Raw genomic sequence first — 26,409 nt, 5'->3', positions numbered from 1 at the left:
AAAGCATCCAATCCATTTGGATGTTTGGAAATCTAATCCTCAGAATTTGATCCATATTTAATGATGGCATTTCCTCTTCCCATCAATCACGATGATATCTTGAGGGGCATAGTTAGGCGGTGGTGGAGTAGAACCATCAAAATGAATTGGCATATGATAAAGGGGCCAACAAACATTCCACACCTTGATGTTGCTGTGATGTAACATATTGGGTGCTGGAAAAGGAAAAGGGTTAGAAGAATTTGATTGGGTCAAAGAAGGGTACATAATATGCAGATAAGAAACAAGAACGAAAAGAACACACAGATAAGATAACAACAGTGAAGGTGAATGTAAAAAAAAAATACAAGATGAGATCACGTGAGATCTTAATCATGCAAAAATCAATTGGCCCATGTGGCAGACATGGATAATGATCTCTCACAATAAAAAGCAATGAATATGTCTGCAGATGTGGCCATGGATGAGATATCAGCAGGTGATAGAGGAATTTGAGAAAGCCAAAATAAGGAAAATTGGTAGGATAAATGGATGGCAACTAAAGAAAGAACATTTTGCAGAAAGAATAGGATCACAAGGATCTAGGGTCAGGTTAACAGGTTGGTGACCACTTTGTATTTCATACAGCGATAAGATTGATATGGTTGATCAGTGGTACAGATGGACTACTGTAGACAATAGAGGCAAAAAAGGATGTTGGTCTTACCATGAGATACTGTGTACATAGCACAAACTACAATAAGAAGGGTATAAATATCACAACATTTTCCTTCACATAATAAATAAATTAAAACATAAAACACATGATTAAAACATTAGTAAGTACACAAATGCCTACTATAGCTCCAGAATGGAAATAGAACATACATTAAGATCTCTAATAATATATACAAGACCAAAAAGCTACAGTACCTTTGCTAGATATCCTCGAAAGTCATCAGGATAGGTAGAGATTAGTCGGTCGTAAACAGAAACAGCATCACTGACATGACCCCAGTTGGAATAAGCTTTCCCAAGAAGTAACTCAATCTTCACAGGAAGGGAAAGATCAAGTATCACTAGATAGTATTGCTGATGACTATATCAGAAAGCAATAAGATAGGCAAAAGACAAAAATAAGTTACACTAATGACAAAGAAAAAGTAAATAATTTTAGAAAAATAGGTTACAAGACATTTTATTTGATGGCATTTTCTGTTAATCGGTTTAACAAGCAAATTGATTACGGAGGCAAAAAAATATCCAGATCCTTGACACTATCAACAGCCTCAAATTTGTTAGTTATAAAAAAATGGACACAGCTCATGGAATTTAAGTGGAAAGAAGGGCAGATATCGATTCTTATCAGCTAAGCACTGTAATGAAATAAAAGGAGAGAGAGCGCACAATCACAAGGCCACTAATGGGCTAAGCACAAGAGTCACCATGGGAAAACACAACACAATCGAGTTCACAAGCACAAGCCACTAAGGGCTGAACACAATATAAAAAATATATTTTTATTAACAACACAAAAACTAGTTTAAACAATGCAGAGACCATATCAGGTAGATTCAAAGAAGGATGCATTTACACAAGACACAATCAAAGCTACAACCAGCTGGCCCTGCAATACCAACACCAATCGTCAAATCAAGAGAGTCAACTCGGCATTAACTTTTAGTGTTTTCTCATTCAAATTGGGACGCAGCAGGAACCCAAAACATTTTAGCATGCATTGCAATCAAATAGATGGATAGAAGCCATGAATGAAGAAATGCAGGCCTTACATGAGTGTCAGACTTGGGAGATAGTGAAACGACCGCCTAATAAAAATGTAGTTGGCTCGAAATGAGTGTATAAAATAAAATACAAATCTTATGGCACCATCGAGAGATACAAAGCTTGGCTAGTAGCAAAATGATTCACCCAGGACTAAGGGCATGAATATAATGAAACCTTCAATCCTTTTGTTAAAACAAGCAATATTCGAATCATTCTTTCTCTAGCAGTTGATCATGGTTGAAAATTAAGTCAATTGGATGTAAAGAATGCATTTTTACATAGGCATCTTAAGGAAGTATATGTGGAAAAGCCACTGGGGTATAGTGAGGATGATCCAAAGGCTTATGTTTGCAGGTTAAATAGAGCCATTTATGGGTTGAAGCAAGTTTTCTATGTTGCAATTCAAGGCTATTGTTTTACTCGATCCCCATTAGATATTCACTCTTCATTTATAAAGGTAACAATCTTATTACTGTGTTATTCATTTATGTTGACGATATAATTGTTACTGATAGTTGTGATGAACATATTGAAGAAGTGAAAAAGATTTTTGAATAAAAAATTTAAGATGAAAGATCTTAGTCTTTTGAGGTATTTTCTTGGGATAGAGGTAGATCGACTGGATGATTCTCTTATTCTAACTCAACATAAATACATGATGGATCTCCTAAGTAAAACGGGCATGAAGGACTGCAAACCGACTGCAACTCCAATTCCTATTCATCAGAAATTGGGAGAAAATGAAGGAGAATTATATCATGATCCCAAAGAATTTAGAAGCACAGTTGGAATGCTGCAATATCTTACGTCTACTCATCTAGATATCGTTTTTGCTATTAATCATGTGTCGCAATCCATGCATCAACCTAGATTGTCACACATAGAGGGCGTGAAAAGAATTTTGAGATATTTGAAGTGGATTGTTGAAGATGGTTTGCTTTTATAGAAAAAGGGCAACACATGAAGATACGATGATGGTCACGACTTAGATGCTGATTGGGCAAAGAGATCCTGATGAGAGAAGGTTTGTTTCTCGATATTGTGTTTTTATTGGAAGACATCTGGTCTCATAGAGTAGTAAAAAACATAAGGTTGTTACAAGGTCCAGTACAGAGGCAGAATATTGTTCCATGGTTGTTGTTACCGCTAAAATGACTTGGATCAGACACATGCTATATGATTTGGGAGAAGTTACTCCCAAGTCACTATTTCTATGTGATAATCAAGGTGCTATCAAGATTTCAGTATATCTCATCCAACATGGGAAGACAAAACATATTGAAATTGAACATTTTATTCGTCAGAAAGTAGAGGATCAAGAGATAGAGACCATATATATCAGGACTAAAGAACAAGTTGCTGACTTATTCACAAAAGGCCTCACGAAGAACAAATTTTGGTACTTAAGAAGCAAGTTATCCATGGTTGATAACCATGTACAATTTAAGGGAGGCTATTAGCATGAGGTTGGGGTCGGATCTGAATCTTGATCCAGATCCAGATCCAGATCACGTCTAATGTGGTCTAATATGTTTATTCTGTAAATTATGTCTTATTCCTTAAATGCTCCTCTTTAATATGCCTTTGTATTTTATGTAGTTGAGGGTATTTTAGTCATGATGTAATTTAAATTGTAAAGTCAATATAAAATCATAGTGATAGACAATTTTCCCATATTGGGAATCGTGTGTGTTCAGCCCAAACCCTATCGTCATCTTTTTTCTCTGCAAGAAATTCAGAAACCCCAAATCTAACAATATATTCAAATATGCTTTTACAAAGGGATAACTTCAGAAACCCCAAATCTAACAAACCCCAAGCCCTATCGTCATCATTAGCATTTACAAGGGAGGGAGTGCCTTTAAATAGGCATTGCCATACACAAGGGTCTGGCCCAATTAGTTGTTGGGCCAACCCCAATTTCTAGCCGTTGGGGATAGTCCAATAGCTAGTTGAACCAGCTCCCAATAGTCTGTTACAACAGTCTCAATACAAAAAGTAAAATGAAAAAAGAAGATAAAAAATAAGTCGTCAATCCCTAGTGAATTGACACCTATTATAATAATAAAATGATTGAAATACCCCTGATGGGTATTTCAAATTACATAAACAAGAAGGGATATATTTATTCATAATATATACATATACAAAATACATTTTAACCCCGCCCCCCTCCCTCGAACTTATGGTGTGATCACCGAAAGTGCCTTGGTAAAGAAGTCTACTAGTTGATACTCGAAAGTAACATAAGGTAGGGTGATGGTCTGCCTCAGAAATTCTTTATGCACACAGTGACAATCCATTTTTATAAGCTTAGTTCTTTCATGAAATGTATGGTTGCCAGCTGTGTATATTGCACTCTTATTATCACAACACAGTCTGGAAGGTGTCTGAAGATGAACACTCATGTCTTCAAGTAATCTTCGCAACCAAACAATCTCTGATGTTGTTGTAGCTATTGCACGGTACACTGCTTTAGTGGATGATAATGATACTTTTTGTTACTTGTTGCACTTCCACGACATCAGAGAATCACCTACAAAAACACAAAAACCAATAGTTGAGCATCGATCATTCGGATCTCCTCCCCAATTTGAGTCAGAATAAGCAATTAACTCAAGAGAGGAGGGGAATAATAAAAAACCTCTAGAGATAGAGGTTTGTAAATATCTAACAATTCTCATCACAACACTCATGTGAATTATGGTGCGAGAATATTGGAATTGGCTAGCAGTATGAGCTGCATGTGCAATATCAGACCTAATAATAGTTAAATAAGTCAGGGCACCAATCATTTGGCGATATGGAGTAGAATCATCAAAAGGTGTCCCATCATCAATCTTCATCTTGGCATTAATAACCTCAAGTGTGTCCACCATTTTTTCATTAATAATTCCTAACCTATAAATAATATCATTAGCAAACTTGGTTTGAAAAAGCAAGTATCTTCTAGGAGAGTAAGCAACCTCAATTCTAAGAAAACATCTACGAAATCCAAGACCAGTCATTTCAAAATATTTTTTAAAGATACATTTAATATACTTTACTTTCTGTTTGTCTTCACCTATAATGATCATATCATCAACATAAAGCTTCCCTCATTAAGCTTTATCAAATGTGCTAGCTTGATTGGGCATAACAATAATCAGGAAATGCGCACGTGTCAAATGCAAGAAACCATTTCTAAATTTCGTGATGGCTGTGTTACATTACTCGTGGCTACTAGCGTGGCTGAGGAAGGCCTGGACATTCGGTAGTGCAATGTCGTCATTCACTTTGATCTTGCTAAAACGGTTTTGGCATACATTCAGTCTAGGGGTCGGGCAAGAAAACCTGGGTCTGATTACATATTGATGTTGGAGAGGGGTAATTTATCACATGAAACATTTTTGAGGAATGCATAAAATAGTGAGGAAACTTTGCGAAAGGAGGCAATTGAGAGAACAGACCTTAGTCATCTTAAGGGCAATTCAAGGTTTATTTCAGTTGAGACGGCACCTGGATCCATGTATCAGGTTGAGTCAACAGGTGTCTTTGTCAGTCTAAACTCTGCGGTTGGGCTTATACATTTCTACTGCTCTCAGCTGCCAAGTGATAGGTACTCGATTCTTCGCCCTGAGTTCATCATGGAACGTCATGAGAAGCCCGGGGGTTCTACTGAATACTCATGCAAACTTCAACTTCCTTGCAATGCCGCATTCGAAAAGCTGGAGGGTCCTCTATGCAGTTCAATGCGTCTTGCACAACAAGTTGTTTGTTTGGCTACGTGCAAGAAGCTTCATGAGATGGGTGCATTCACCGACATGCTTTTACCTGATAAGGGGAGAAGCGAAGAGGCAAAGAAGGTTGATCAGAATGATGAAGGAGATCCACTTCCTGGAACTGCCTGACATAGGGAGTTCTATCCTCAGGGTGTGGTCTAATGTTAAGGAAGTGCGTACCTGACCCCTCGCATGTGATCCACTACGAGGCGATTGAGGTACGTCCTGACTTGACGACAGAAGAGAGGTCAGTGGAGATTGTAGAGCACCAGGAGAGGGCACTGCGCAATAGGACGATCCTGTTCGTGAAAGTGCGTTGGCAGCATCACGGGCTGGACGAGTGCACCTGGGAGCCGGAAGCGGATATACGACAACACTACCCACAATTATTCGATACATCCAAATTTCGTGGACGAAATTCTTTTAAGTGGGTAGGGATGTAATATCTTGTATTCTTACACTTAGTTGAAATTGAGTTTTCGAAAATTTGGCTAAGTATAAAAGAAAAAAATTGGGTAAATCTCGATAATAGGCCTGTGTTCTTTGAGTCTGGCATCGACCCAGGTCTCATCGACAAGGTCTAAACGAGTCAATTAAAAGGTGCGAAAAAGTTTTATTTTCGACCTTTAAATTCAAGCGAATTTCAAGCGAAATTCAGGTGAACTTTAGAAACGAAATTCAAAGTATGTGTCGTTGGATGCATCTCGGAATCTCGAGTCCAACGATATTTTACTTTCCCCAATCCGAGCTAAGGTTGGCCCAAACTTTTTTTTTTCCAGAAAGGGGCCGCCTCGATGGGCCAGGTCCAGATTTGGATCGGGCTAGATCCAATGTTTTTGATCCAAATTAACATGGATCTGGACTCTGTCCAAGACCCATAATTAATTAGGATTTGATCCAGCACAGGATCCAAATGGGATTTGGGTATGGATTTGGATCTTGGATCTAGATCCAGATCCAAACCCATACCCAACAACAATATAGTTGCAAATTAGTTTTTATATTAAATTTAAAGTTAAAAAGGCCCCCAGAGGGATAAGATACCCTTTGGAAGCTTATTTAGTAAAAAATAAGTCATAAATAATTAATTTATTATTTAATAGGTATTAATTCCGAATTTCAAAACTTACCTTATAGTTATTCTTGAGAAGATTCTACCCTACCCATGGAACGAGGAGAGAAAAAGGTAAGTAAAAAGGAGTAAAGAAGAGCAATTAGTGAAAAAGGGAAAGTAGTAAAAAGGGTTTGACAAAGTTAACAAAAATGGTTGAGGAAAAATGGGGAAGGTGGGATTTGGAGATAGAGTGAAACTCCATTTCCAGCCCACCATATTGGGAAACCCTAGAGGGGCATCACCTCTAGGGGCTTCCTCAATAAAAAGAAAAAAAGGAGAGAGAGAGAGAGAGAGAGGAAGAAAAACGTGAGATTCTTTTCACATCTCGGAAAAAGGTATGGGCCCTCTCTCTTCTCAAATGGGAAAAAGAAGATGTAAATCAGACTCTACAAAGTATGAATCCAATTCATTCTTCATTGATATCTTGTTATTGATTCCCATTTCATGAAAGAAAAATCTGAAAAAAAAGAAGTCTGGATATATGAATTTGTATGCAGATCTGTCCACTTTTACAAGTAGACAGATTTGCACATATCAGCCACATATAGTGTGGGCCGATCTGGACAGATCTGACACACACACACGTGATGTAGTTTGAAAAAGATCGACCATGACTGCCATGCGCAGATCTGGCCCAGATCCGATATAGAGTAGGATTAATAAAAAAAAATGTGTGTATAATGAATCTGCAATTTATAGAAACGATATTCAATGCATAGTGAATGCTAGCTTGGTACATTACAAAGTTTTTATTCAATGCATAATGAATCTGTAATTTTTTAAAGTTATGTTCAATGCATAGTGAATGCTAAATTGGTGATCTGTAGGACTGTCATCCAATACAAAATGAATTTGTTATTTCTAATGTTGTGGTGCCTAACCAATGTTAAATCTGGGATCTATATATACTGGGATGTATTATACTGCCGTAGTTCAACTCTTTACATTTCTATTTTTGTGCAAGTTTAGATCATGGACTGTCCAAGCATATGTCATGCAAGTTCATGTATTGAAACAGATTCTTTTTGCTGTTATGATTCTTGTTTTTACCAGGCCCAGCCGAACCCTGGGTTTCGGCTGGGCATATGCCTATGGCTGGACCCAGCCAACATAGTTGGCTGGCTGAATATTAGCAGGGCACAAACCCAGCCAACTGTGTTGGCTGGGTAAGCCTTAGCATGACATATACCTATGGCTGGGTAGGTCTCAGCAGGGCACAGACTCAGCTGAACTGGGTTCAGTTGGGCCAGGCGTCTGCAAGCAATATATATATATATATATATATATATATATATATATATATATATATATAATAATAATAAAAATAATAAAAAAAAAGATATTTCTTTTTTATTATAGTAGAGCATTTTTGCAGGCCCCGCTGAATCGGGTTCAGCTGGGTAACTGGCAGGCCCAGCCGAACCAGGCTAGGGCTGTTTCACAGCCTGTCAAGACCAGCCAGACTGGGTTTGGCTGGCAGGTGGGCTGAAACCTTGTCAAAAAAAAAGGGCAGCATGTGGACACGTAGAACACAATATATATATATATATATATATATATATATATATATATATATATATATATATATATATATATATATATATATATATATATATATATATATATATATATATATATAGTGTTATACTAGGGCAAACAGTTGCCCTTTCAAACCCAGTCAAACCGTGTTTGGCTGGGCAAGTGCAGAGGCCTGCTAGGCCCAGCCAACCTGGGTTCGGCTGGGTTGAACAGGGCCTGCCAAGCCAGGCTAACCAGTTGAGTTCAGTCGGGCTTACATGTGCAGCCCATGAGTCCCAGATGAACTCGGTTCGTCTGGGTATGCTTGAACATGTTATATATAAATATACGATCGGTATGTATATAGATTGTAACGGCCCCAACTCATACCCTTTGAAAATGCGGAATATTTTTTTTTATAAGAGTTGCGGAAAACTTCCCAGAGACCTGGGGTCCTCACAGTTCCAATTCCAACTGGATAGCCAAACACCACAAACGAACTTACAACCATCATCCATAAGAACCAAAACAATTTCTTTATTTATGAATAAGAGTAAATTTCAGATGACAATGTTTTATTCGACTGAAAATAAAGCAACAACTGAAAAAGCAAGAACTGAAACAAAAGAAAGAGCAACTCTGTCTCCTGCTGAAGCTGTCAAGCCCAAGTATGACTCTCATCCATTCCCAGTAGCCAGTCAAACCTCACTGCTCATCATTTCTTATGAAAAACTAATAAAGTATGATATATAATTTACTTCCTAAAAGTCTGCTGAAATATTTTGTTACTTAATGCTTGCTATATGTTACTGCTTTATTGTTCTCGATTGGTGAGTATATGCAATCTGTCGCATGTATGAATTGTTAGACACTGCAAATTGTTATATCTGCATTCACTCAAATCATTATATGAAATCTTATCCATGTTCTTTATCTCACCTGGTTTCTTTAGAAGTAGCTGTGCTCAGAATTTCGGTTACCATGTCATGATATAGAGAACAATTCAATTATGCATGATCTAGTGCAGAACAGGAGAATGCATGATACATTTTCAATGCATGAATTTCTTTATTATCTTACCTTTAAGTTCCCTTTTTCCTTTCCATATGCATGCCCTATTAAATGCATAGAAATTTAAGTTCCTCTTTTTAATTACCATTGCCCGCAGATACACCAAACGAGTACAATCCCCGAGATCAAGTAGATTCCCAGGGTGGCTTAGCACAATCATACCAACTTATGTGGTTTAAGTGATGTAGTTAAAAACATATGTGAAAAGAACCAAACCCACGACTCTACAGGCCGATGATGTTCATTTAAGCCATCGATGCATCACATAATAAAACCAAAATAGTGTTTTATTTATAACACTAAGCCAATAGTGCCAAAAGCATGTGCACTCATGCAAACATAACCCAACCATATGCATGTCATTTCTCAATCATATGCATCTTTACTATGTGTGGTACCTACATCACATACGGGTATTAACCAATGCATATCTCTTTTGAGTGCGTGAGTGTATATGTAAAATTTCACATATCCATCAAGCGTACATGCTCAAGAAGAAACATTAATTGAGTCATACTCACATTCAAGATTACACAACTAGTATCATGAAATGCAAAAACAACATTTACAAAATTTTTCGGGCAGAAGTGTAAGCTTTGACATATGCTAAGTCGAGCTTACCAATCCCGGACCCCCATCCTCCTAGGTGAACAATCATTTCGGTCCAGCCGACTACAAATCTACCCATCACACCGAAACTACACGGTCAATGTCATCAATGACTCCCCAATAGTTGCAGATCAGAGATATAAGGATGATCCCAACGACAATAGTATTGGGGATAACACAACTACTTATAACCCTCAAGCTATAGGATATTAGGTTGATGTGCAACATTCTGTCAATGTGAAAGTGAAAAGTAAAGTAAAGAAATTCCAACTTCTATCAATAGACCGCTTACAGAAAAACACTAATGAACCCATTCAAGATTCTGTCAATGAACAACCTGAAATATCAGTGAGGATATCCAGTATTTCTGTAAATGGGTAACTTAGAACACATTAATGAAAACCGTCAAACTCTCAATAAGATTTTGAAAACAAACAAAAATTCAGTGAGTTAATGATAACAAATGTGCCCAGATTACATGTTATACCGAATATGAATGAGACTGAAAAATATAGAGTTCAATTCATGTATAAAATTTTCTGAAACACCCTCATCACCCTATTATTCTAAGACCAACGGCAGATCAGCCAATCTTAGGTAAAGCTGGTGGCCAGCCAAATTAGGTGTCCAGAACCTCATACTGTATCATTTTCGGACTTCACCCTGGTCTGTTTACATGCTGCACACATGGTGTTGCTTGTGTACCTAATAATTCTGTCCTCCTATTTGGCACATCACAATATGAAATTGCAAGGCAAAATTTGAAATAGATTTCTGAGGCTTGATTACTCAAATAGAAGCAGCAAAAGCAAATCAAATCTGGAAATCATGTGTTGGACTTCAGATTTACATGCCCTTTCCTCTTCTTCTTTTTTTTTTCGAACAGGTTATATCGAACACTATTAGATATAACTGGCAACTCAAGTTATGTTTCAGGAATCCCATACTGCATCCTACAGTTATGTGTGGAAGTTGCACTCAAGAACAAGCTTGTGCCACTAAAAAAAAATGTAGGCATAGTCAGCATGTCACGGTATAGCCAGTGGGTGCCAAATAGGCAGCAAGAAGAAAACAAGTATTCCTCTATGCTCCTGACGTGCACCCATGACACGAACGCAAACCAGATTTGAAATATTTTTATTTTTCTTGACTAGGGATCATAGCATCCATAGCCTTTGCAATCATCTGCATACCCAACAAAATGGCAAACATGTGCTTTATCTTGAAATTTATTTCTCAATTGGCTGTCCACATGAACATAACACACATAAACAAACACCTTCAACTCATTATAATCTGGATGTTTCCTGCATAACATAAAATAGGGAGAATTATTTTGCAAGAGTTTCATGAGCAACCTCTTTATGATATAAACAATTGTATGAAATGCCTCAACCCATAGTTTTATAGGAATTTTGCTTTCATGAATCATGGACATTGCACTTTCTATAATATGGTGATGCTTCCTCTCAACAATGTCGTTTAGTTGAGGTGTCCGCGAGAATGAAATTTTCTGACTAATTCCATTATTTTATAAAAATGCAATAAATTTTTTTGACGAGTACTCACCACCACCAACACAGTGGAGATTTAGAATATTCAATAAAAATTTAGTACGAACATAGGCACAAAAATTTCTAAACACACGAAATACTTCAGATTTGTGCTTCAAGAAAAATATCCAACAATAATGAGAGTAGTCATCAACAAATGAAACATAATATTGACTACCATAAGAAGAAAGAAGTGGAGACGGTCCCCATACATCAAAATGAATAATGTCAAAAGGTTTTGAAGCCCTCTTATTATATGAATTAAATGGCAAAACATGACTCTCACAGACTTGACAACTAAGACACAAACTATCACGAGACTCTTCACCCAGAATAGATTTTGGCAACAATTTATTTGAGACTAACCTTATAATAAAGACTCCACCACAATGACCTAACCTACAATGCAAATAGTTGGCTGATCGGACTTTGAAATTTTGAAGACCCATGCAGGGGACTCAGGCTTCAAATAACTATCCAAAGTAACATGTGCAACCAAAGAATCTTCTTTAAAGACGTACATATTGCCACATCTTTTTCCTTCAGTGAACGTCTTCCATGTTTGAAGGTCCTTAACATATACAGAAGATGGAGTAAATTCAATATATGAATTAGTATCATCAACAAGTTTAGAAACAAACACTATATTCTTTTTTATGTTGGGAGAACATAATACATCATACAACTAGATGGCATGACATTTGGACAAAAGAACAAGAACATCTCCAGAATGTGTGATACAGTGGCGTCTACCATCTCCAGTAATAATGTTATTTTTTTCAAAATAAAGAATTAGTTTAGAGAATTTACATGCATCATCTGTAACATGGTTGGCGGCTCCTGAATCAATATACCAAACACCCTGATCATTCTGTTTGAAGCTCAATCCAGAAAGTGCAGCTAACAAAAGTTCCTTGTTAGGGCCACTCTGTCCTTGGTTTTGCTATTGATCTCTTGGAAAGGCTTACTTCTAGCTTCAGGATTGTACCTCAGATCATCCTTGAACCAACACTTTGCCTTTACATGACCCTTTTTTTTACATATGTAACATGTAGGGATGTTATTGTTAGAAGAACCTCTTCCTCCTAAAGGCATATTTGGAGTAGGGAGGATTCCCCGTCCTCCCTAATTGTAACCTTTGTCTCTGTCACATCCTCCTCCACATCCACGACCTGAAAAAGATCCCGTAAACAACACATTATGTGAAACTGCTTCAGTCTTCTCTGTATTTGACATACTCTTTAATGACATCTCATAACTGAGGAGTTTGACCTTGAGATCATCAAAATCAGAAATGGTCCTGGTATACTGAAGAGTTGTGGACAACACATGATACTCAAGTCCCAAACAAACGAGGGCTTGCTGAATTTTATCTTTCTTAGATATTTGGCATCCAATTAGGGCTAACTGATACGTAATGGATTTGATGTTATTGAAATACTCCATAATGGACATGGACACTTCCTTTCTCAACATTTGGAACACTCTTTTCAGGTACATAATCTTAGTTTCTGAAATCTGGGAATAGTTTTGCAGCAAGGTACTCCACGATGTCATGGCAGTAGAGTCATCTGGGATTCCTATCAATACCTCCTGCGATAAGGTGGAAGTGATGTAGGCAACTAGAGCTTGGTCCTTCTTCATTTAATTGGTGAATTCTAGATTGCGAATGGTCCTCGATGCAGTGATAGCCCCTTTGTCACCTTTATCTTCATGCATAAGAAATTCAGGTAAGCAACTACTGATCTACCCAGGTGACCAGCGAGATCCTAACTCCTAATAAAACGAACAATCTGTCTTTTCTAGGTAAGATAATTGGAATTGTTCAACTTTTACCAAGTTAGCAGAGATGGATTCGAAAGAACTTGAATCCATGAGGGACGAACTAGGGAACAAGATAAGAAAATTAAATCGGGACAATCAACAGGGAGCAAGATGAAATATTACTAGATAAAATTTTTGCAGAAAATCAGGGACAATGCAAGAACAATAATCTATCACATTTTTTTAGGAAAACATGATATCAGCAGTCAAAGGAGCTTCGCCACGAATGAAAATCTTGCAATCCAATATATCGATAAAGATTTTGCATTTGATTTTTTGATTGCTAAAAATTGAAAAACGTAAGTGCTAAGATGACGTCAAATCTGGTTTTCAACTTGATAAATCAGATCTGATAAAAATGAAATAACAAAGGAAAAGAATTGAAATAGTGACCCAAGCACCATTCAATACAAATCTATTTGAAACCTCAAATCAAAGATTTCAGAGATTTCAAGAAATAGAGCGCAGCCAAACACAGATCCGATTTAGAGAAAGAAAATAAGAGAAAAATGAATCAGATCTAAGAGAGAAAGAGGAACGAGAAGAAACAGAAATCTAAGAGGAGAATATCAAGAGAAACAGATTCAGATTTGAAGAGGAATGAAGAACCGAAAAGAAGAGAAGGATTGAAGAAAACCAATATCACCTGGAAGAAGAAGATCAGATCTTGAAGTTCACCAAAATATCATAGCCCTGCTCCGGATCATGGCTCTGATACCATGATAAAATTAGGGTTCTTGACTACTTTGTAGGAAGAAAAGAAAACAACAGAGTTGTGGGCTGAATTCACACGATTCCAAAAAACGGGAAAATCGTGCCCTCATTGAGACTATTTATATTTGCTTTTTACCTGTCACATGGGTGCCGCAAAAAAAAGTAAAAAAAAAAAAAAAATATATATATATATATATATATATATATATATATATATATATATATATATATATATATGTCACATGGGTGCGGGTGCGGGAGCGAGTGCGGGTGCGGGTGCGGGTGCGGGGATTCGGCACTTCCAAAAAACCCGGGTGCGGGGGTGCGGCAGGGGCAAAAATGTAAAAAAAAAATTATATATATATATATAATTTTGAAGTTTTAACAGTTTAACATTTGACAGTAAACATTGTCATAAACTCATAATATAATTCATCATGCATGCAGTATATCAACCTAAATATCAAATTATCAATCAAATAAGTAAAGCAATTACATAAATCGACCTAAATATCAATCAAATAAGTATTGCATAAAAGAACTAAATTACATACCAAAGTATATCCTGATGAAGTAATGGATGCTAATAATTTTCTTCTTCATCATCAAATGCATCATTAGAAGGAATACTGGGCTCAGCTAAATCCATGTTTGTTACGTTGAATTCATGTTCTCCCTCGAAGTCACACTCTTCTGGGTTTACATCCCAAAATTTGGATGTTCCTTGTCTGCATTATAAACCCAATTTGAAAATGATAAATACAATACAAGTATATTTAAATGAAAACTAAGAAATAATCAAATAACTAAGAGAGCAAATTAGTACCTGTATTCATCATTGCTTCGTGAAAGTAATCGAAGATTTGAATGAACATATACTAAATCCTCTGCACGCTTGCTGGTGAGTTTATTTCTCTTCATGTTGTGGATTTGAGAATATGTGCTCAAATTTCTTTCACAACAAGATGAACTAGCAGGCTGCGATAGCAATCTTAATGCAAGACGTTGCAGAAGAGGTGTTTCTGATCCAAATGTTGACCACCATGTGATAGGATTTTATATTATCTTCTTCTCTCGCGAATAATGCCGGTGCATATAATCTCGAAGATGAAAATTTTCCAAACTCTTGTGTGACTTGATGTAGAAGATATGTTTTTGGAAAAAGTCTTGTCATACACATATTTCTATGTCTTGATAGCTCTGGGTCTAAATTTGGAGGGACACGACCAATACCACCAGCCCGCCACTTATTTGCATAATATTTTGGATTAAGAGAATGTGCCATGCAATGCAAAGGAGTGTTGCTCTTATCCCATCTTCTGACTAAAATTGAATGAATAGGATTAAAAAAAATTGAATCATCCAATGCAGGATTTTTTTCTTCATGCATGAAAACTATAACTTGTATTTTTTCAATCATATTATCCCACATTTCATAAACTCTGTGAAGCATGGGCTCATCCTTATCAAATTCTCTTAACATTTCCCAAATAGGTTGCGTAAATTGAAGAAAGTATACCACTTTGTCCCAAAACTCATCATCAAGAATGAATTTCTTAATTTCTTGAGCCTTCATATCATCATCAACACGATAGAATGTCCAATTTTCATCAGTCACCATGTTAATCAAAGCATTCTTCACTCTTTTAATCCTCTTCATCATCACAATGATGGACGCAAAACGTGTTTCAGCGACCTTCAACAATTTCAAATCAGAATGCCTATTAAATATAGCATTAGCACGATGGTGGTTAACAACAAAATTCCTAATGCTTTTGACATTTCTTTCTAAATCTTCAATCCATTAACATAAAGCATATGCTTGTGAATTTTCTTCTTCTTTGGGGTTGCATATGCTCTTTAGGGCTAGATTTAAGTTGTGTGCTACACAGGGAGTCCAAAAAATATGAGGGTACTCACTCTCCAAACTCAACGCTGCACTTTTACAAACCGGAGCATTGTCTGTAATGATTTATACCACTTTCTGATCACTCACTTCTTTTATCACTTCTATAAACAATCCCTTCAAATACTCTGCATTTTTATATTCCCCAGATGCATCAACTGTTTTCAAGAATATTGGGTCACTAAGCGAACAAGCAATGAAACTGATTAATGGACGCCTTTGAATATCTGTCCATCCATCAGACACAATGGAAACTCCATTTTGCTCCCATGAATATTTTTAAATTTCTAGCAACCTCTCCACATTTGCCCTCTCTTCTGCAAGAAGTGTGGTTCGTATTTTTTCTGAACTTGGAGGCACATAACCACTCAAATTACAATTTGCCAAGGATGTTACTAAATCCTTCCAATAAGGATTTCTAGCCGCATTAAATGAGAGTGAACCAGAATAAAAATACCTCCCAACTTTTCTATCCAATTCTTCTCTTCCATATGTATTGAATGTTGCTTGTATCGTTCCTCTACCTCCTAGATTGACTTTTCTTTTCTTTTCAGCATCTTCTTGGTGGCTTGCAAATGGCACACTGACTGCAGAAGAATCGGCCATTGCCTTTCTCTTCTCATATTCTTCTTTTATTTTCTTGTATTGCCTTCGCATTGCCTCATCAACTTTTCTGCAAGCTGAAATGCCATGTCCTGGTATCTTCAACAAATGAGCCTTCTCTCTTGTGTAAGACCCAACAAAATCTTTTTCGCAGAGCTTGCATCGAAATCTTTTGTTTCCACCACCTCCTTCTCCAGTTTTTGCAAGTTTATCTACATGTATCCATAGTGGCCCCACATCATCAATCCCACTGCAACTATCAGCAAAACTAGCAGCAGAACTCACATGTTGGGATGAGGATGACGCAAGTCCTTTCCCTTTATCCGTCATTTTTATCCTGAAAACACAAAAAAAAATACATTACAATTTTCAAATCAATTCGAAAACACAGGGAGAAGGGGGGGCTCAGCCCCTCCCCTGCCAACCCAACAAGAGAGCGAGAGCGAGGAGGGCTCGGCCCCTCCCCTGTCGACCCCAAAAAAAAAAAAACAGATGGGGGAGGGGCCTCCTGTCGACCCAAAGAAAAAAAACAGATGGGGCTCGACCCCTCCCCTGTCGACCAAAAAAAAAAAAACAGATGGGGGAGGGGCTCGGCCCCTCCCCTGTCGACCCAAAAACGAAAAACATAAAAGGGAGGGGCTCGACCCCTCCCCTGTCGACCCAAAAAAGAAAAACATAAAGGGGAGGGGCTCGGCCCCTCCCCTGTCGACCCAAAAACGAAAAACATAAAGGGGAGGGGCTCGACCCCTCCTGTGCCGAAAAACGAGGGAGAAGGGGAGGCTCAGCCCCTCCCCTGCCGACCCAACAAGAGACCGAGAGGGGGGGGGGGGTGCTCGGCCCCTCCCCAGCCGACCCAAGACGAGAGTGAGAGACATACCTGCGAAAGGAGAGGAGGAGCCGAGAGGAGGAGCCTGGGAGGCGGAGCTGGGGGCGGCGGCGCTGGGAGAGCTCGAGCTCAGGGGGAGAGAGAGGAGAGATTAGGGCAAAAAAAATTTTTTGCCCTAATCCTCCTCCTTTTCATCGGGGGGAAATTTTTTTTTTCGCCCAAAATTATGGACAAAAATGACCCTGGGTGCGTTGACCGCACCCAGGGTCGTGTTGACCGCACCCGCACGCGATCCCGCGTCGCGTCGACGCGGGTGCGGCATCTGTTTTGCCGAGTCCCTGTGACATATATATATATATATATATAATTTGTGCAGGGGGAGGGGTCGAGCCGATGAGTTGTGGAGCTGATTCAGAGTTTTTGCCTATGCAGAAAGGGGGGTCCAGGGGCTCCCCCCGGCATGGGTCCCGCTGCGCGGTCAGCGGTCCAGAGGGGGCCGCCCCTGGCGAGGGGTTTAATAAAAAATTGGACCAAAATGACCCTAGGTGCTTTGACCGCACCCGGTGCCGCACCCGCGTCGAGTCCCATCGACGCGGGTGCAACACCCTGCTAGCCGAATCCCTGTGACATAGCTTTTTACACTAAAATACCCTTATTTACATAAAATACAAGAACAATGATAAAGGGTATTTTAGGAATAATATATATTGTAAAATACAATAGACAATGCAGGAAACGTGATCAGTGAATCACAGCTGACGTGATGAGATGTGACGGGTCTGGATCACGGCACAGTTGATCCAGATCTTGACCTCATACGCTAATAGAAAGGCTATATATATATATTGTAACGCCCCGAAATCTTAACCCAAATTTTGAGATTTTTTTTCTTCAATACAGCGGAAACAAATAATACTATAAGGTTAAGCATTCCAGAACATTACAGTGGGGAGCAAACCAAAATCATTTATTTCATTTCAATATCAATGGAAATTAACATTAGAGTTTCTCGAACTATCCCTGGAACAGTAAATCCAAAATCTCGATTGAAGCCTCATCCAGCAGCCGCTCATAAACTCTACCATTCACTTGAAAAATGATAAATTTATAGGAATTAGACTACAACTATCTAAGTAGGAATTACTGTAATTTTTCTTACAGGTATATCATGTGTCAAGTATGTGGTGCGGGTGCCGAGTGTAATTTTCAGCATATACCAGAATAAGCAAAGGTTTAAACTATGACAGTCAACAATTTATCAGAAGTTAACTGACAAGTAACATCGTTAGCAACATTTAAATATCCCATAACTACAGATATGAATTCATGCAATAATTCAGAGGAATGCATTTATGACAATTACATAATTCAGGTAAACATTCATACAACATGGTGCATCCATTAGGCATAAAAGAACATTAATCAATATCATGAATTACAATTCAAGTAGAACAGGGCATTTAACATGCATTAGAAGTTAACATCACGCATCTACCAAACATATAACAATTAAAGGAATAGATAACGTATGCATGTTCTAATGCATAACATGAATATACATGATTTATGTGAAATGCATGAACACTTTATTATCTTTCGTTAAAGTTCTATTTTCATATGTATGCCCTATTAAATGCATACAATTTAAGTTTCTCTTTTTAATTAATTATTGTTGACCGCAGATACACCAAACATGTAAAATCCCCGAGGTCAAGTTAGGTCTCCAGAGTAGCTTAGCAAAAATTTGTATTTTATTACTGGGTTCCAAACTTACCCCTCGACCGAATCACCTTCGGAACATTAGACCTCCACATCTAATGTCGGGGACACAAGGAACACCACACGCCCACAAGTGTCACTTCCTTGGTACAAAAACAACAGCTGTGTCAAACACACTACCCCCAGTTAAAGTGACGGACTCTCTCTAAAACCGTGGCCAGGAGAAGGAACCTCAATATCGGGTTCAGGGAACAAAATAAAGCACACGGAGTTTTTGTATCCTCACAGTCTCTCCAAGATCGGAACTCTAAGATTCGCATACTCCAGATGAGATATCCCAGAACGTATATTACATTGTTCTTATTCATTATCTTTTTATTAAGAGCCAATTATTGAGTTTTGCAATTCAGCATGCAAAAACAAGGCAAAAGCTCGCATCAAGCAATAAAATTACATTTGCAAATCCATATGCAAAATTAATAACATAGGCTTGCAAATCAACATGCAATAATAAGCTCGCAAATCAGCCTGCGCAACTCTTCACGATCTACCACCCGTGACAACAATAGAACAACGCAATTAAAACCATAGTATAAATGTGATTATTGCGATGCATTTAAACAATTAAAGAAAGAGCAAAGCAAAGCTCAAAGCTTTCCAGGCCTGTGATGGTTCATTTAGACCATCGTTGCATCGTATGCAAAAATCATAACAATATACAATTATGCAATGATACCAACATGATTCCAAATGCACATTCATTTATACCAATCTAACAATGTGCATGAGCTACCACAGTCACATGCATGTGTTCACCATCCATGTGCAAGTGCTTTCATGTAATCACTCAACACACATGCATTCATCCAAAATTCATAAGTACATGAGAACATTTATGCATGATTGTACATGCCAACCACACATCAATTTCATGTATGCACATGTACTGAAAACCAATTCATAAATGCACGATAATCAAACGTCCCATAAATGTAAGCACATGAAACTTTTCGTTCATAACATGTGTTAACATCCGCACACATGAACATAACCCGGATCTAGAAGTTGAAATTTCAGAGTTGCACACATTCATATCATGTATGCACCTGTACCAAAACAATAACATATTAACAAAAATCAAATATCTCACGTGTTACCAATTCTACAACACAAACATTGATGCCCCGGTACCTTTAAACCAGTCAGGCATACAACATTTAAGTTTAAGTTTTTTATCAGTTTTATTGTTATTGCGCACAAGTTAACCACCCAAGTACCTGCATCGGGTATTCAATCCACATAGCCCGTTAGACAAGGTTTTCCCAAGTGTCTGCCTCGCGGAAAGACACATGTCCATATGTCACTAAGTGCACCATCATATTTTTGGAACCAATATAACCTTATTCCTTAAACACAGTTAACATGTTGCATACAAGCAATTTAAATCATACATTTTCTGACAAAAAGCAGTTTAAGCACGTGATATTTCATGTAGATCAGTCACAACACTAGAGAAACCTGGAAGAATGCAATTTACTGTACAACATATTACAAAGTCTGTTGTTTCAACCTTGAAAACACGCAAACCAGATTTTTGTTTTTCTTGAAAGCCATGTAGCATAGTCACAAAACCACAATCTGTTTGAATTTGGTTTTATAATTTGACCATTCTCAAATATATTGGTAAACATAGCAGAACCCTAAATTGTGTGGATCCGATGCAAAATTTGAACATTCTCAAATACACAATATAACAGAACCTTATGTTGTCTGGATCAGATTTACAATAACAGAACCGTAAGTTATGTGGACCAGATTCATAATTTGAACAGAAATAATATAACTGGTAGTCATTGTATGTGTCAAATGCTAAGGATTTAACTTACTTCAACCTGTGTTACACAACCTATATTATCTTTCAAGGGTTGAAGTCTTCTTTATTGGGCAAAGATGATAAAACAAGAAAACATGCCAGTTGAATGTTGAATGTCAAGATCTCGCAGTATTGTCATTAGCATAGACTTGATTAGCTAAAGGGCATGTTCACTATTTCACTATCATTGTTCAGAACATGAACAAACTGATCAACATTAGCCAGTAGGCTGAAAACCTACGACACATCAATGACAAAATACCTTTGTTTATTAATTCAAGATTTTCATTAAAGACAACAATCTTAATAATAACTGTAACTTTTACCATAGATCATGAGTTCTGAACATTTATTCACTAGAAAATTATACAGGGTTTACATGCGGGAACAAACCGTAATGCTTTACAAAGAATTTCTGTAAGGTAATCCTTTAACAGTCATTATAGATTCTCATGTCTAAAATGTTGATTGCACACGTTTCAGCAACAACAAGAAATCAATACAAGTAGAAACACATGCATGTCAAGTCCATCTCCAGGCATGAATCAAATAAATCAACACAGTCACAATGTCACCTTCATATCAATTTGCCAGAACATAACAGTAAACTGGTCCAATAATGATATGCATGATAAAACACACAAATCGTCATATTGTTCTGGTACCAACAGTGTACCCAACAACGACCCAGTCTACATGAATCGAAGGGTACCCCTTAACACCAAAGGAAAAAAAATATTAATAGGTTATTAGGGATTCGAGAATCCCATAACAGAACTCAGCAAAATTTATCACCCCCTTCAAGGTAAGGTATGATTATTGCCTAAGCTAATCATTGCAATGAATTTGTGCAAACATGAAAACAAAGAATAACTAGTGTTTACTCATCCTTGAATAAAAACCTGAAATCACACTGTCGAAAAAAAAAACGAAATCCCCAAATCGGAGATTTGGGATTTTCAGCACCTTAACCCCACTCTAAGCAAGAATCTGCAACCAAACCCCTTCCTCATAAAAAAAAATATCCGAAACCCCCAAATCATGGATTCGGGGTTTTCGGCTTAGGGTTTAACAACACCCTACATCCATATAGCAATTTGAAAAAATAACCCCTTTTTCCGATTTGGGGTTCGTGGACTCCCACACACACACTAGCACACTTAATAACCCGAAAGCCAAGGTACAAAATCCTACCTGTTCCGACGAGGAGGAAGAGACTGCTGCGGTTGGGAGGTCGGCGGCGCCGGTGGTCCCGCCGCCATGCACGAAAACGAGAAATCGGGGCGAAAGACAGAGAGAGAAGGACGAGAGGTGGAAGAGAGGGAGAAAGCCAGCGAGAGTGGGAGAAGAGGTACCAGCCCTTTTAATTTGAAGGAGGATGCCCTCCGAATCATGGCGGAGGTCGTTACCATCTAGACGGTGGATGCGGCCCATCCTCCCCCCTCTTTTCCTTGTGATCAAGGTTAGGGTTTTCTCTTAACCTTAACGCCTGTTACAGAAAATCGGGCAACCCTTATCGGGTTGCCTTATTAACCCACCCACCCCCCTCCTTTTATCGTTTTAACGAGCGGGCCGGGTCCGCGACTCGGGGTCCAAACCTGGTCGCGGTTCTGGACCTGCACCTCCCACTCAATATGGGTTCACGGATTGGATCCAAATGAATCCAATCGTGGATCCCCCGAAAACTCTTGTATAATATATATATTTCATCATTTATATATATATATATATATATATATGTGGTATTTTACCTATATCCATAAGGATCCTATTTGGGTCTTGGATCCGGAATGTGGATCCCAAGCCCATTTATGCATTATATAAATAGCTATCACTTGAATAATTTGATTAATTAAAATTATTGCACTTATATATATACATATAAGTTTATACGAGATAAATATATACGTAAAGATACTTTTATGGGTCCCGGATCCGAGACTTGGATCCCAGGCCCAAATCACAATGTTATGAAATTTATATATAACATTCCTAAATAAATGCCTAAAATTTGCAGTTATTATATATATACATTTTATCATATACAAAATACATTTTAACAGTTTTGAAGTGTGGTTACATAGTCATGTAGCAATTGGCATCAATGATAAAAACAAACAAACAAACAGAAAATCAAAGATACTACCTTATTAACTGGTCTATTCTTGAGTGATAACTATGTCACATAAATACAGAGAATACAGACATGGATGCAACACAAATAGATGATTTTTACAAAAATGCGAACATGAGGACACTTTTTTTAATTTCATATTTTTTTCTAGTATTTATAATATAAACATATACTATGAATAAGTACAAAAAATATCAGAATTTATAAACTGTGTCAAACTTGTGTCACAGAATGTCATGTGGCATATCTCTGTGTTTACATGTCCCCTAGAGATGGAACCCCAACTTGTATATCCCTATGACAAAGTAATAAATATTTTTATCGCAGACAAATAAACCCAATAAATATTCAGGGGCTCACTTGAATGGGATCAACTTTCTGGGCACCCATGCCAGCAGTCTCAGCAAGAACTTCAGTTTTTTTCTCACTTTCAATGTTCAGTTGTTTGCGTGAATCTAGAAGTACCTGAACAGCCTGCAATAAAAGCACCTCTTTGAAAACTGCAAGAAAGGACAACAATTATCTTCAAAACTAGGAGGTAAACCATGAATCCTCAAGTCAGATAAATTTAGTGTCTAAGCTAACATGCTAACCACATTCATAATTCATATAGTAACAGGAAATTTGGGGCGCATTTGATAAGACAACAGTGACAGCATTTACAATTGGTTTTCAACGGATGCAAGAATTTTGTTCCCTTGTTAATCTTAGAGTAATTACATTCTTATTTGTCTCTTCAGACAAAATCACCTAAAACATGTGAAAAATTACATCATCATGGTTACATTATAAACATAACACAACATATCATAATAATACATGTATAAAAGTCACCCTCTCCTAAACATGCAAATCAAATTTATGGGTCTGCTGCTGCTGATTATGACAGTGCCACTGTTATCATTATCCCTAACAAAAGGTGCAAACTTTTTACTTTCAAGAACCTCATAGCTAAGACACCTTGCTAGCAAGTGCATGCTTTTGCTTAAACAATGAGGTAATGATGCTTCATCTAATCTTTTCACCCTACAACCATTTTTTATGGGGTCAGCAATTGAAGCTAGCATGGCCAGGCAATGAATATTCTTTGGCACATCTACCATGATTGGGATCTAGCTACTGGGTAGGACATTTGGAGGGAGAAAGAAATAACCAGTTTTTTATGGATAAGCATGAGCAGTACCTTGCCTTCCATTCACATGGCCATCTGCGAACTTAGTCAATCTAAGTTTGGAATACCCATGAATCAGCTCACAATGCTTGGGCCAGGTTCTCTTGATTTTGTGATGCATGTAACCATACCTTTTCCTTGTTTGCTTACCCATCTATGTTGGGTAACATCTTCCCCGCCCATTGCTTTAATAAAAACTCATCTTTCTGGATTTCAAAATAAAACACAAAAGCTGACATGCCCAACTATCGTATCTATGGATAGTTAATTGGGAGTTTATATATCTTAATTGAACACCACATAAAGCCTTTTTCTGATACACACTGACAATCCACCACATAAAGAATTATTAGTTTGATTTAGTTGCAGTTTTGAACATCGTTGAGATACAAAAAGTTTAACCTTTGCTCCTATTATCAACACCCTTTTCTGGAGTTCTCACCCTAGATTGGTCTTAAGTCCTAACATTAGGGTGGATCTGTAATTGAGCAAAAACCAACAGTGGAGTTTGTGTCCTTACGCTTTATTATTCCTTTCTTGGAGTAGGAATCAACAATAGATAGCTTAATCCATTATAAAAGTAGAGTATGGAAACATGATTAAACTAGTACACATAAAATATTGTGGTACAAACTACAAACAACCCAAAGACTGTACAAGGCAAAACCAATGTGTCATTCCTTGCACCAGTTACATAAACAAGAGGAGCTTATAATGCAGAATTTCATGTTCTTTTCCTTTTTAAGCAAGAAGTGGCAGGTAACAATTAGAATGAACAAACCTCATCTGGTTTCTTGACAGCTAGCAAAGCATTCACCAGACCACGCAGTACTTCAAAATTATCTGCATGTGAAAGCTGAAATGCACAAAAACCATAGAAGGTACATGATCTATACAAAGTGATGTCATGCCCATAGTATCAAATATTGAGTTTAACATGACGATTGTTAAAGCAGGCAATAAACATATAACCAAACAAGGTTTCTCTTCATATTTTTGGGAATACCACTTAAACCTTGGTGGAGTTCAGATCCAAGATATGCAGTGAGGAATGCTAAAATCATCCATTATAATAACATGTGCCAAAAGAAGATAAAAATATTATAGCCAATCACCAATCCATCTGCTATTTTATCGACATTGGGAAGATCACAGTACTGTATCTTGATTTTCAGAACACTCAACATCACATCATTCACTATAAGTGCCATGAAACATGCATATAAAACAAATAAAATGGTATTGAAATGATTACATTGGTTAAGATCTGTACAATTTCTAATTTCTCCATATCGGCCTAAAGATAAATTTCAGGGAAAACAACATCAATTATTTATCTGAATCAGAAATTTGCAGTAGCACATGCATATCCTGTTTTTTTTTACAGATAATTGAAATTATTTCAGTTCTGGAATATTTAAGCTTGCTTGTATGTCCCGTTTGATCATGGTTATCATGATTCAACATGTAGCAATAAAATATCGACAAGTTTCAGGGAGAGCCCCTTCTCTTACATGAAGAATATTGTGTTTCGTGTTACCAGTACAATTACTAAGTATGCAGCTGGGTAAGAGGGAAATTTGTGACTTTTGACTTAACTTTGGTGATATATATATATATATATATATATATATATATATATATATATATATATATACAGAGAGAGAGAGAGAATAATGTTGAATCCAATAACTTTGTCGGATCAAGATATAACTTGGCCAAGTCAGCTAATGACTTGTCTTGAGTTTTGAAGATAGGTTGACCAGGTTAGGTGCCAATCCTGGGGCCTCAAGCTAGTAACTGGGTTGACTCAGTGGGTTTGTATACACTGCATAAGACAAGGTGCTAATGGATAGCCAGTACGTATATAGTGTTTTCATGGTATTGTCTTATGCATCCTCGTTTTACGTTTGACTCTGTTTCTGACTTGTCTTTTTTAATGGCACTGTCATCATTTTGCAGAATATTATTAAGAGGTGCAGGAATGTAAATGAAGACGGATGATTTTTCTTCGTTCGTTTCCTTCTCCTAACCCATTTTACACTTCAATTCACATAAGGTAAGGAATCAGCTGTACATGCTAATGTTGGTAATTCTTTTAAACCACCAGTAGTTCCTTTATTTGTATAAATTTTGCTGGCTAAATTGGATTTCTTGATATTTTACTATATGGATACTATATGAAGCTGATAATAATATGGTAGAGTACATTAAATGTCGTGACACTATTTCTCGAGGTATAAGGAACA

At 37.4% G+C, this 26,409-nt stretch overlaps 1 protein-coding gene across 3 annotated transcripts in view; it reads right to left on the bottom strand.

Moving 5' to 3' along the window:
- Nucleotides 1-26,409, bottom strand: part of LOC149833230 (Tetratricopeptide repeat (TPR)-like superfamily protein) — a 147,627-nt gene that overhangs the window by 49,534 nt on the left and 71,684 nt on the right. For 2 of the 3 annotated variants that reach the window (XM_090015003.1, XM_090015004.1), the window contains exons 12-14: nucleotides 24,942-25,016; nucleotides 23,350-23,463; nucleotides 913-1,029 (exon numbers count right to left, since the gene is read on the bottom strand). In XM_090015003.1, coding sequence (XP_089871129.1) covers nucleotides 913-1,029; nucleotides 23,350-23,463; nucleotides 24,942-25,016 — 306 coding nt within the window. The remainder of the gene's footprint in view (nucleotides 1-912; nucleotides 1,030-23,349; nucleotides 23,464-24,941; nucleotides 25,017-26,409) is intronic. The other variant, XM_090015005.1, reaches the window with a different exon arrangement.

The sequence above is a fragment of the Nuphar pumila genome, chromosome 7, assembly GCF_984573655.1.
Source record: "Nuphar pumila chromosome 7, dmNupPumi1.hap1.1, whole genome shotgun sequence".
Lineage (NCBI taxonomy): Eukaryota > Viridiplantae > Streptophyta > Magnoliopsida > Nymphaeales > Nymphaeaceae > Nuphar > Nuphar pumila.
Note: the sequence above shows the minus strand (reverse complement) of the source record. Positions and strands in the feature narration are given on the sequence as shown.